Genomic DNA, 12,480 nt, shown 5'->3' with positions numbered 1-12,480 from the left:
ATCTCGGTACTAAATGTGGTTTGGGCTATTAAATTTCAAGAGTGATGAAAGCTATGTATTTGTAAATCCCTTCAATAATGACAATCTTAGAGTAAAGGAGCGAGGTGGAAAGAAATGATGGATGGCATAACTAACCGCTCTCAGTTGCTGCACAGACTCATATAGAGCTTTTTTGGGTACACAAATCACAATGGCGTAGTACTCAATTGATATTTTTCCATCTCGTTTACAGTAAACTGGACTTATTGTTGGTCCCTGCACATCACAAAAGCACAATCGTCTAAAACTATCACCTATCAAATCAGTGTAAAGATATTCTTGGGTTGGAGCTAGGAACTAAGGGCTTGTGAACCCCAAATTTTCTCAAACTTTACCTGCAATCCTGATAATGATGATTGGGTTTTCACACGTTCAGCCACTTCCTCAGCATCCGTTCCTCTCATGTTTGCAACAACCTGGAGTGAAAACACAGGATGAAATAAAGCAAAGGTAGAGATAAGGAGATACATTACAATTACTATGCACATACAGTGAATTGACCATCTGCCTTCAAATGAGCCTCTAATCTCTCGAGAATCTCATGCACTGTTTCTAGTGCTCCTTTTCTCTCAGTCAATGCCCTTCTGCTCGCCACTAATGCAGCCTGATAGTAAGAAAAAAAAAAGAATTATCTTCTGGTACACCGGTTGCCAAGTGGAAGGAAAACAGTAGTGAATTCCAAAGATCTTCACATCATACCTGACTTTCCAGCACAATCCCTCCTTCAATCTCTTTTAAGTTGTTCTCTTTAAGGGTTGTCCCACTACTCACAAGGTCCAAAATGGCATCAGCTATCCCCATCTAATTAACAAGAGAAAATTTGTCAACAAACACTGCACACAACATTAGTCTCTTTCTGTATTACACTATTACTATAATCCAGCATCTCACGCTGCTGGGACAAAATAGCAAACATACTTTCACAAAAACGTTAATCCCATAGAAAGAATCCAATAACTCTCTTATAGAAAGATCTAATGTACTCAGCATTTTCATACAAAAACCAAGCCTAACTAATCTTTATCGAAGCATAGTTCGAAATCCAAGGTTGATTTGAAATTATTGTAAATCTCACCGCAGGAGCTGCCTCTAGGGCTCCATCTGCAGTTGAAAAGCTCACATGCTTGATACCGTTATCTTTCATAAATTTGGGGCCTAGCTGCAAACACAAGTTGGATAAATTCCAAAACAATTAGAATGCATTCCGAAAAAAGGTTAAAGGACAATAATGCACCAAAGGAATACTTGTAACGCATCATACATAAGTGAATCCTGTGGCAACTCGTAAAGGTCTTTCCGCAGTCCATTGAGGCATTTGTGCTAGCTCCTTCAGAGATTTTATATTCTCAAATATTCCATAATTGGGTATCTGAAATCATATGAAAAGAGCAATCAATAAGTCATCTGTATTGATGATGAACCACAACTATAAAAGATTTGTACGTACCGCAAGGGAGAGATGACAATCTCCAAAGTTGAGAGCTTCGTGGACAATGATAAGATCTTCGTTACCCTAATATATAACACAAACCTTTAAGCTTTAATGCCAAATGGTCTGCAGATGACAAGTCTAGGTCATATAAGCTAACGCAAACAGTATGGGTTAGCAATGTCAAGGAAAACCACAGCAGAACGAATGACAAGATTAGACTCATTTCTTTATCTCTACCATGAAAAACAACCATCAGCACAAAGATACCCTAGAACCTCAACATGTGTCTGCTAATCAAGATATAGAAGTATGATGTTATTTACCTGACCAAATTCACTAACTATGTCAAGACCAACAATGCCTAAATCCAGATCTCCTGAGAGCAACTTCCTGACAATGTCTTTTGGCCGTTGAAACCAAACTTCAGTATTTGGTAACTGGAGGACAAGAAAAAAAGAGATCACCACAGCAAGCCGAGAAGTTGAAAAATACTAAAAATAACTAAAATAGAACTCAATACGCTTTCGCCTTTCTCCGAATGCATACCTGGGGAATTTGAGCAACATATTGCCGCGGATTGACTTGTTTGACAAACAATTGGCAATCCTTCATGAGAAAGGAGAAAGTAAAAGAGTCGTAAGGAGCCATAAGATTGCAAATCAGAGAGTGAAAAAATCATTTCAGAGAATCAAAGGATCAAAATGAAACCTTTAAGAAAGCAAACACAAAACTATTACGATAGGACACTCATATACTACCTAACTTCGCCTAGGGAACGATATGCAATCAATATTTACAGCTCAAATATAAGAAAGACGAGAGGTATATCTTTCTTCTTCACACCAGAGAGGAGGAGTCAGGAATGAGTTAAAATGTGCCTTGAAGTCTCTTGTTATTATGCCTCTGTTTGGTTAAAAGTCCATTGTGTTATATATATTACTTCTTGATTTGCTTCAAGAGAGCAGCTACAGATCCACAATGTGTTGACTCGTTATTGCATCTCTCACAACAAGCCTGTAACATCTCTATCACTCTCTGGCACCTGCAACCACCCCACATATATAAATCTTAATTAGTATCTCTCTCCAGTAAAAAACTATGGTATGGAAAGTGATGTTGTTGTTCAACGTCGCTTACCTGTGTTAATCATGACTGATTATATTCATGGAACTGTCTAAATTAAGGCCTAGAGACATGACTGATGATTATACTACACAAATCATTTATATGCACAAAACCTGGTAAAACAGTAGGACTCATGTAGACACACAAAAAAAAAAGAAAGCCAGGCCCCTTCGGAGAATTCGTAATCAAAAGAAGAAAACCAGTTCCTTTTCCTTATAGCTCATCATAAGTTTCTGATTTATATAAAGCTAGTTTTGTGAAACCAATGTAATAAGTTCATGCCAACAAAGTGACAGTGCACTTCCATATTTCTCCCAAGACAGGGATCATAAAATAGATAGTGAGGATATCTACAACCAGCCTGATGATGATGATGATCATACGACAACAATAAGAAACCAACAAGATTCAGTTAAATATATTCTACTCGGCCATCTCTCTTTCTCAAAATACAGATAATGGATGACCCGCAATTCAAAATGGTCTTAGAGCTCTCTATAATCAATTTGTTGTAATTGATAACCACAAGAACATGCTCAGATTATCTAAATCAAAAGCCAGACATTTATAACAGTGCGTCTTGTTAATAATTCACACCATCAGGGTCTCTCTCGATTCTTTAGGGACAGAGTGATTTTGATCCAATACAACAAGTACACCCAAAAAAAAAATCAGCTAACCTTGGGAAAATTTGGTCAATAAGCTCCAGACCAAACCTCACAATTACTAAGAAAAAGGATTCTTAAAAGCCATCAAGGATGATGCATCAAATAAAATCTTATTATGCTAACAATACAAGAGAAAGAACCTAGCTGAAATTGAAAACCCAACAATCGAGACATGAACCCAAAAACTAGAATGGATATCTCCAATTACCACTAGAAACATCAAATATCATAAGCAACCTCTGATGAATCTTTATGAATTAATAAGCAATCACCTTTGAGGAAGAAAATTGTTCTTGGAGAGACATGCTTGGATGTCGCAAGCCTCTTTCTTGCAAGGTTCTTTACTCGGTTGCGCCATCTTCTTCTTCTTCTTCTTCTTCTCTCTCTCTTTCTCACAGGCTTTTCTCAGCTTTGGTTGTTGATCTCTCTGATTGATTCAAGCAAGCGTCAAAATACTTTTTTTTTCCCGATCACCGACTTGACATAATCCGCCTGAGAGGAGAGAGATTCGTCGGGACCTCGGGAAATTAAACCACAACCAAACCGATCAATCTTACTGAACCGAACTAAACCATTCAGATATTATTAAATCGAACCAAACCGGACCAGGATTATTTTTAGGTTTCGTATCCTTTGTCCTCCACACCTTCATTATCAATAAAAAAATGTTCTAACCAGAAGATATTAGCAGTATACTGATTTTAATTATATTTCGTCTCCATGTTATTTATTACTACTAATAAACATCTAATTTCAAGGAGGGCGTGAAAAGAGCTTTTTGGTGTTTGAACTTTGAACAACGCATCTCTTTTCTGACACATTCTTCGATCTAATTATCATATCTTAATTAATTACTTTTTTGGTCAACACACTTTTTAATTACATATATGCATAATTTGTGACCTCTAAATTGTAATTTACGGATTGCTTGCTTTTTGTGGTTGAAAAGGTTTAATCTGCCACAAGGCATACTACTAAAAAAGAGATAGAGCAAGCTGCTTGCTCTAAAATAACGAATATATAATATATTTTCTGCTTACATAATCAACTAATTGCTGTTATTTATATTCACTGATGTAATGTGGTGATGATGTCCAAATCTTTCTGTTAAAACATATCCAATAGTTCTTTGTTTTTTCTTCTATAATAGAAATTAAGTTTTACTCTAATCCACTTCTAAAATAGAAATTGCTATTACCATCGGAGATCTCTCTGTAATGTAGCGAGTTTTTAAGTAATAGAGATCTCTACAATAGCCTCCAAAATCTAATAACCTAAGCTACCTTAATTTCTAAAACCATTCTATAAAAAAATACAGAAATAAAAAGAAAGTTAAAAACATAGCATAATAAAGCAATAACATCACACGAAGAAGAGAAACATACGTGAATCATTCAATCAATAATAGCTGCCATGCCACCCACTAAACTACCAGAATTTTTTTGCAAAATTAGATTAGTAGTGTACATATAAGGTACTAGTAGATTTTACGTACTACAGTAATATTACAGCTAATATATATAAGCGTTAATTAATCAAATAAAAAAGGGTAAGTGAAAAAACCAAAAATAGAAAGAAAAGGAGTAAAGTGTGGGTTTTGTTTACAAATGCAAAACTCTTCTCGTTCAAACACTAAACCAACAGTCACTGTGTGACTTCTTTGCTTTAATTCTCTCTCTATTTCTTAAAACACACGGGGAAACCCGAGGCGTCACACTTAAAAACTCTTTTGAGATTTTGATCTCTCTCTATATCTCTTTGTCATTCCCAAAACCAAATAGTAATATTTTCACGTTTTAGGTAAAAAAAGAAAAGTTCTAAATTGTCATATATTTTAATCGATCAGAATCTGAAAATTCGGCGTGATCGATCACTGATTTTATTTTGTTCTCTCGTTTGCAAGAGAAAAATGGATGCAATGCTCGTTGTCACTGTCATTCTCTTCGCAATCGCATCACCCACACGTAAGTCTTTTTAATTCCTTTAAAAAAAACAATTTGTTCATATATAAACCGTAAAATTTGTAGGGTTTATGATTTAATAAGTGATAAAAAATGGTTGCAGATGGATACGATCCTTTGGATCCGTTCGGTAAAATCATTATCAAATGGGATCTCCTTTTATCTTCACCTGGCAGACACTCGGTAACTCTTCTTTCTCTCTTTTTTTCTTGTTATTTGTTGGTTTCTCTTCGTATTTTGTACTAATTTCTTTCAATTTTTCATAAAAAAATATAAGCAATTCTCCTGCAAAAAAATTATGTGTCTGATTATGGGACCCGCATGAGCCTCGGATAATCTGGGATTTTTTATTTTTTTTTGTTCTTGAACGAATATGGGTTTATGATGAAATGCTAAATGAAAGTAGTACAACAAATATGTGGAAAATACTTAAATACATTACTAAAATAGAGTCCGAATCTTCAGCTTAAGACGACGAAGTTACTCAATAGTTTGTTTTGTCTCTTGCTAGGTTGATTTTGTCAAAATCATTTTTATCATTTTTATGTTAAAACTTGAAAAATCTCTGATTCCTTCTTTTCTTGTTTTTTTTTTTTTGTATTCTTTATTTGTAAATTATGTTTATGTATATTAGTTTTTAAGAAGTTAATATTTATAAATAACTTATTGTAACTATATGTACTATAGCATAGTAGCATTGATTTTGATAAATAGTCACTTATATTCTTGACTAGTACAAGAACCAGTATTTAAAATGATCAGACTATTCAACCTATATATATACAAATGCGTGGTGGAATATCCAAAATGTTTGTAGGTACAAGTAACAGTAGAGAACATGCAAGAGTACCGGCACGTGGAGAAACCAGGGTGGAAGCTGAGTTGGCATTGGCTCAACAAAGAAGTGATATGGGACATGAGAGGAGCTGAGACGACCGAGCAAGGCAATTGCTCTGCCTTTGCCTCCAGCAACAACCTCCCTCACTGCTGTCTCCGCCGACCAACTATCGTCGATCTTCTTCCCGGAGCATCTTACAACCTTCAGGTCTCTAACTGTTGCCGTGGAGGCGTCTTGACTTCCATGTCTCAGGACCACGCCAATCACGTCTCTACTTTCACAATGGACATTGGGAGCTCTCCTGATGACCCTGAAGAGTTCAGTATCCCTTATAACTTCGATATTGGGGTCCCGGGTTATAGCTGCGACAATGCCACATCCGTGGCCCCGACCAAGTTTAGCACAGACAAGGGCCGTCGCAAAACGCAAGCTCTAGGTAACCAAAATGTTATAAGATGCTATTTTCTTACAACAAGAAGTCGAGATACTTAACATGGATATATTTGGTGTTGTGAGCAGCAACATGGGAGGCAGTGTGCGTGTACTCGCAGTTTCGATCATCACAATCACCAAAGTGCTGCGTTTCACTCTCAGCATTCTACTACCAAAACATCGTTCCTTGTCCTACCTGTAGCTGCGGCTGCTCGAGTTCCCCTTGTGTCAAGTAATTCACTCTTTCGAAACTCTTTCACGTTTACTTTAGTTATTGTTTGGTTTGATGTCTTCTTGCTGAATGTTCAGGAAAGGAGAGATGCCGCCATATCTGGAACAGAAACATGATCCATATGAGGAAGTATCACCTGTGGTGACATGTTCGGATCATATGTGTCCTATCCGCATCCACTGGCATGTGAAAGTGAACTACAGAGAGTATTGGAGGGTAAAGATCACGGCAACGAATCTCAACACAATGAAGAATTACACTAATTGGAACTTAGTGGTGCTTCATCCAAACTTGAAAAGCGTCCAACAAGTCTTCAGCTTCAACTACAAGTCTTTGACACCATATCAAAACAGCATCAGTGAGTCAATTATAAAAAAGCTTTATTTTTCTTTTCATACAATCTTGGTTTAAAATCTTGACTTGGTTTTTGGTGGGTTTCAGATGACACAGGGATGTTTTGGGGAGTGCAGTTTTACAACGATGTTTTACTTCAGGCAGGAAAGATTGGGAATGTGCAAACAGAGTTATTGCTAAAGAAGGATATGGGAAATTTCACTTTCAAAGAAGGATGGGCATTCCCAAGGAGGATCTTGTTCAATGGGGATGAATGTGTTATGCCTTCACCAGATGACTATCCAAGGCTGCCCAAATCTGCTTCACTTTCTTCTTCATCTTCCTCTACTATTACTATTAGCTTTGTTACCGTCGTTTTCTGTTTTCTCCTCCATCTTCTACTTGTTTGATGACAACGTTTTCATTTAAACCCTGCATTATTTATATTTTTTTGACAATTTCAAGAAACCAAAAGCCTCTTTTAAAGAGAGCTGAATTTAATTTTGCTCCAAGTAGCTTATGTGGTGTGATGCACTCACATTTCTTGACCATTTGTTATTTTTTGAACAGAGAATAGAGCAAACCTTTAGTTCTTAATTTCCTTCTTTTTCTTTATTTTTGAAACTGGTATGGCCAACATCATGCTGTGAAGTGAAAAGGAAAAAAATACTCTTTTCGAATGCCTTGTAAACCAAGCACAGATTTAATAAGGCGATAGTACATTTATTAAGAGCTCTTATAAAATGGAAGAATGTATAATGGAAGTAAACTCGTAAAGCAATATTTCTATATTATGATTATATAAAAAGTGAAAGTAATAGAAGTATAATCTAACAAGACAATATAATCTATATGATAAATCTTTAAATAAAAGTTTTTTTATTTGTCTCTAGAACATATAAAAGACAAAATGGCATGAATCAGCATCACATATGTATCAAATATGTAAAATTCACAAATAAGAAAGAGGAAAAAAGAATATTCGGAGCCAATAAGATTTTTTATATATACGTGAGAGACAAGTGGCCCAATTGATAGAGTTGTTAGGCCCACTTCCAAAAACGCCTCTTTTATAAAAACCCGCCTCTTCCTTCACACCAACCTTCACCTTCTTCTCAGATCTGTTTTTGAGATTCTTCGATTGCATCTCAAAAAAATCTCAAAGCTATGGCTACCTCCTCCGCCTGGAAGCTCGATGACCATCCCAAACTCCCCAAGGGCAAAACCATAGCCTTAATCGTCTTAGATGGCTGGGGTGAATCTGCTCCTGATGAGTACAACTGTATCCACAACGCTCCTACTCCAGCCATGGATGCTCTTAAACATGTATTGTTTTTTTTACCTTCTTATCCTTTTTTGATTTTGATGCGTTTTTCGATTCATCCAACTTATTTTATTTATTTTGTCTCTCCATAGGGAGCTCCTGATACTTGGACGTTGATCAAAGCTCACGGTACTGCTGTTGGACTTCCCAGTGAAGATGATATGGGAAACAGTGAGGTTGGTCATAATGCTCTTGGTGCTGGTCGTATCTTCGCTCAAGGTGCTAAGCTTTGTGACCTAGCTCTTGCTTCCGGCAAAATCTTTGAAGGTGAAGGTTTCAAATACGTTTCTGAATCTTTCGATACACATACTTTGCATCTCGTTGGACTTCTCAGTGACGGTGGAGTTCACTCTCGTATTGATCAGCTTCAGGTTTCGATTTGATCTGTTTTTATTTTTGTTTTCCCCTTAATTTATGTTTGGGTGTTTTTTTGTTGTTCGATTTCTTATAATACTTGTTTGTTTTGGATAGTTGTTGATTAAGGGATCTGCTGAACGTGGTGCTAAGAGAATCCGTGTTCATATCCTTACGGATGGTCGTGATGTGTTGGATGGTTCTAGTGTTGGATTTGTTGAAACTCTTGAAGCCGATCTCGTTAACTTACGTGAGAATGGTGTTGATGCTCAGATTGCATCTGGTGGAGGACGTATGTATGTGACTTTGGATAGGTATGAGAATGATTGGGAAGTTGTTAAAAGAGGTTGGGATGCTCAAGTTCTTGGTGAAGCTCCTCACAAATTCAAAAACGCTGTTGAAGCTGTGAAGACACTGAGGAAAGAGCCTAGTGCCAATGATCAGTACTTGCCTCCGTTTGTGATTGTTGATGACTCAGGGAAAGCTGTTGGTCCCATTGTGGACGGCGATGCTGTTGTCACTTTCAACTTCAGGGCTGATCGTATGGTTATGCATGCTAAGGCACTTGAATACGAAGATTTTGACAAGTTTGATCGTGTGAGGTTCCCAAAGATACGTTATGCTGGTATGCTTCAGTATGATGGAGAGCTTAAGCTACCAAACCGTTACCTTGTTTCTCCCCCGGAGATTGATAGAACGTCTGGTGAATATTTGACTCACAATGGCGTCAGCACTTTTGCTTGCAGGTTCTTTAACTTCTTTCTATCACATTTTGAGTATTTGACATCTTTCGTATCTGCATATTCACTTTTTAATTGAATTGCAACTGTTGCTATGTCTTTGCCTTTTCTTAATAGTCTATTATGCTGATCAAACCAAGTTCATTGACCTAGATAGCATTTTTGCCAATGAGTGTACTACGTTCTTGAATAGAGTCTCTGACATATTTATTATCAATGTATGTGGCTGAAACAGTGAGACCGTTAAGTTTGGGCATGTCACCTTCTTCTGGAATGGAAACCGGTCTGGATATTTCAATGAAAAGTTGGAGGAGTACGTCGAAATCCCAAGTGACAGTGGAATATCATTCAATGCCCAACCAAAGATGAAAGCTCTGGAAATTGGTGAGAAGGCGAGGGATGCTATCCTTAGTGGCAAGTTTGATCAGGTGAGGTGGATGAATGGTCTTATGATCATATAATCAAACATCCCTGTATATAAGCAGAGATAGTCTTACTTACGTTTTAATATTGAATTGAATTTCAGGTGCGAGTTAACATTCCAAATTCCGATATGGTGGGTCATACAGGTGATATTGAAGCCACTGTTGTTGCATGCGAGGCTGCTGATCTTGCTGTGAAGGTATTGTTATAAAAAATTTATCAACTAGTCTTAATAATATGAGTGAGTGTGACAATAGCTCACAAGTGGTTTGGTTGTTGCAGATGATTTTTGATGCAATCGAACAAGTGAAAGGCATTTATGTTGTGACTGCTGATCACGGAAACGCAGAGGACATGGTGAAGAGGGATAAATCTGGGAAGCCTGCTTTGGACAAGGAAGGGAACCTTCAGATTCTAACCTCTCACACACTCAAGCCAGTAAGTCTAATGGAAGTCTGTGCTATTACCATAACGTAAAACATTGGATTAGATCTGATGTGAAATTGTAATTATTGATTGCAGGTGCCAATTGCCATTGGAGGTCCTGGTTTGTCTAAAGGAGTTAGATTCCGTAAAGATCTGGAAACACCGGGGCTTGCAAATGTAGCTGCAACAGTGATGAACCTCCATGGATTTGTTGCTCCTGATGACTATGAGCCCACCCTAATTGAAGTAGTGGAGTAGAAGAATCGAGTGCCCAATCAGTTTTGAAGAGGGCTAAAACTCCCTAGTTATCTTGCGTTGTTTTCTAATAATAAAGAGTTTTTTACACAGACTTGTTGTATTTTTGACTAAAAACGTTTAATTTCAGTTTACATGATATGCAAGTTTTTCTCTTCTACCATACAACAAAAAAGTATAAGCTTTGTTTCGTCTCTTCCATACGCAAAAATGTATAAGCTTTTTTGCTTCTCTTCCATACGACATGAGTAAATTGTGCAAATTGGGCAAATGTTGGTTAAACACCTTTAGATGGGAACCAAACCCAAGCATTCAAATTTCTTGACTCTTGCAAAGCATCAAATTTCTTGACTCTTGCAAAGCATAACGTAGAGAATATCACAACCTTTACAAAGTCATAACTCATATAAAACTTACCACAATACAAAGTCTGAGTCTCCTTTAAAACTTGTAACCAATACAAAACTCAAGTTTTATGCAGAAGCTTCCATGGCTATAGCTATGTCCTCCTCTTCTCCACCGGCTAGCTTAGCTTCTTTCAGTTTGTGAGAATCTTCGACATCCTCTTGTTTCTTCAATGCTTGTGCTCGGAACCCGACCATTATCTCCTCTGCTTTTTCAACCATTGCAGACAGATTCCCATAGCGCGCTTGCAGTTTTCTCTCTGTCTCCTTTTGCTTTACCACTTCGTCTTGCAAATTCTTTTTCCTGAAAGATGCAGCCATCTCTTCTTGCCTCTTCAATGCTTTGAAACACTCGACTTCTGTTCCACCAATCTCAATCTGCTTTAAAGTCGCCTCTATTTGGGTCCACACGGTCTCTGCCCTCCTCTGTCAAATGAACAAATCCATTAAACATGACACCAAACAAAAGTTTGAAATATAATTTCAGAACTAACATTAAACCAATGTGAACTATATATTACCTCATGACCCTTTGTATAGGTTTTATACTTGGCCTTCATGTGTTCTGCCTTCTTCTCATCCTCCTCGAACTTTTTTCTCGCATTCTCCATCTCCACCTGCAAAGATGCAACTTTTTCCGCGTTTGCAGCAACACTTGAGAGCCCGTAAGCGTTTTGGGTGGGCAAGTAGATGAGATCGTTCACGCATCTGTTGCGAGCTTCTATGAAATCATCGAGTGACTTGTTCTCATGATCCATTGACACACGCAGAAACTCCCCCTCTTCCTTTATCATGCTGTCAGCCTACCAAAAATCAGTGGCAACAACCTTCATTAGAATTCTCCTTAGTGTATACCAAGTTACAGATGCTGATTCAAATTAAAAGCGGATTCACATTCATGTCTAAAAAAGGCATCAAGCAATCTAATCCTAAACCAAGTGCAAATTAAAGAATCCAGAGTTGGGCCAACAAATAAATCAACCAAAAGAACAGATGTACAATTGACAATGGGAAGATTCATATACATACCTCTTGGAGTTCATATTCCTCGAAATCTTCAATCGCAAGAATTTGAGAAGCAGAACTGTTGGTACGGTTCTTGGCTCCTTTCTTCTTCTCAGCTTTCTCATCAAGCGGATACTTTGCATTATCATGCTCCAGCAACTTTAGAAGCTCCTCTCGTACCATTTTATCTGCAACCTCAATAGGAGTAGGAGGAACAACAGAACTTCTGTCTCCGTCAGCTGAAAGTAACGAGTTCCTAATTATTTCCAATGAAGCAGCTGGAGGTCTAGGAAGATCTCTCTGCAAGACCTTGGATCTCTTCTTAAGCAATGCCTGTTGTCTTGCTTCTTCCTCAGCCTTTTCCCTCGCTATCCTGTCTGACATGTCTTCCTCAATTTTCTCTTCTGGCTCTTCACTTTCCTCTGGAGGAAGTTGTGGAACTATTTGGTACTCGTTCTTTGGCTGAGGAAGCCCAGTCAAACCAGAGCG

General features: G+C 37.6%; 5 protein-coding genes across 7 annotated transcripts in view; 2 read left to right on the top strand and 3 right to left on the bottom strand.

Moving 5' to 3' along the window:
• The window catches only part of LOC104743202 (ATP phosphoribosyltransferase 2, chloroplastic), a gene marked incomplete at its 5' end in the record, with an annotated part of 4,099 nt that extends 1,761 nt beyond the window's left edge, over positions 1-2,338 (bottom strand). Inside the window, 10 exons of the mRNA XM_019236066.1 lie at positions 136-255; positions 375-455; positions 530-643; positions 739-840; positions 1,115-1,198; positions 1,301-1,408; positions 1,487-1,552; positions 1,795-1,908; positions 2,018-2,077; positions 2,315-2,338. Of these exons, the coding sequence (XP_019091611.1) occupies positions 136-255; positions 375-455; positions 530-643; positions 739-840; positions 1,115-1,198; positions 1,301-1,408; positions 1,487-1,552; positions 1,795-1,908; positions 2,018-2,077; positions 2,315-2,338 (873 nt within the window). The remainder of the gene's footprint in view (positions 1-135; positions 256-374; positions 456-529; positions 644-738; positions 841-1,114; positions 1,199-1,300; positions 1,409-1,486; positions 1,553-1,794; positions 1,909-2,017; positions 2,078-2,314) is intronic.
• On the bottom strand, positions 2,338-3,752 carry LOC104739575 (cx9C motif-containing protein 4). The gene is made up of 2 exons (XM_019236070.1): positions 3,537-3,752; positions 2,338-2,513 (listed from the first exon to the last, which is right to left on the bottom strand). The coding sequence occupies exons 1-2, from the start codon at positions 3,620-3,622 to the stop codon at positions 2,408-2,410; spliced, it is 192 nt and encodes a 63-aa protein (XP_019091615.1). The 5' UTR covers positions 3,623-3,752; the 3' UTR covers positions 2,338-2,407.
• Positions 5,838-7,580, top strand: LOC104743201 (COBRA-like protein 6). Its single transcript, XM_019236046.1, has 4 exons — positions 5,838-6,499; positions 6,583-6,727; positions 6,805-7,085; positions 7,169-7,580. The coding sequence occupies exons 1-4, from the start codon at positions 6,064-6,066 to the stop codon at positions 7,468-7,470; spliced, it is 1,164 nt and encodes a 387-aa protein (XP_019091591.1). The 5' UTR covers positions 5,838-6,063; the 3' UTR covers positions 7,471-7,580.
• Positions 8,160-10,742, top strand: LOC104739574 (2,3-bisphosphoglycerate-independent phosphoglycerate mutase 1-like). The gene is made up of 7 exons (XM_010459978.2): positions 8,160-8,386; positions 8,477-8,755; positions 8,856-9,484; positions 9,714-9,906; positions 10,005-10,100; positions 10,184-10,339; positions 10,424-10,742. Exons 1-7 carry the CDS (start codon positions 8,228-8,230, stop codon positions 10,583-10,585), a joined length of 1,674 nt encoding a protein of 557 aa, XP_010458280.1. The 5' UTR covers positions 8,160-8,227; the 3' UTR covers positions 10,586-10,742.
• The window catches only part of LOC104739573 (cell division cycle 5-like protein), a 4,551-nt gene continuing 2,924 nt past the window's right edge, over positions 10,854-12,480 (bottom strand). The window contains exons 3-5 of one of the 3 annotated variants that reach the window (XM_010459977.2): positions 12,016-12,300; positions 11,508-11,789; positions 10,854-11,412 (exon numbers count right to left, since the gene is read on the bottom strand). In XM_010459977.2, the coding sequence (XP_010458279.1) occupies positions 11,056-11,412; positions 11,508-11,789; positions 12,016-12,300 (924 nt within the window). In that variant the 3' untranslated portion in view covers positions 10,854-11,055. Of the gene's footprint in view, positions 11,413-11,507; positions 11,790-12,015 lie in introns of all 3 variants that reach the window. The other 2 variants (XM_010459974.2, XM_010459975.2) reach the window with 2 other exon arrangements.

Source organism: Camelina sativa, chromosome 14 (genome assembly GCF_000633955.1).
Source record: "Camelina sativa cultivar DH55 chromosome 14, Cs, whole genome shotgun sequence".
Lineage (NCBI taxonomy): Eukaryota > Viridiplantae > Streptophyta > Magnoliopsida > Brassicales > Brassicaceae > Camelina > Camelina sativa.
The sequence above is the reverse complement of the archived record's forward strand: the minus strand, read 5'-3'. Positions and strand labels throughout refer to the sequence as shown.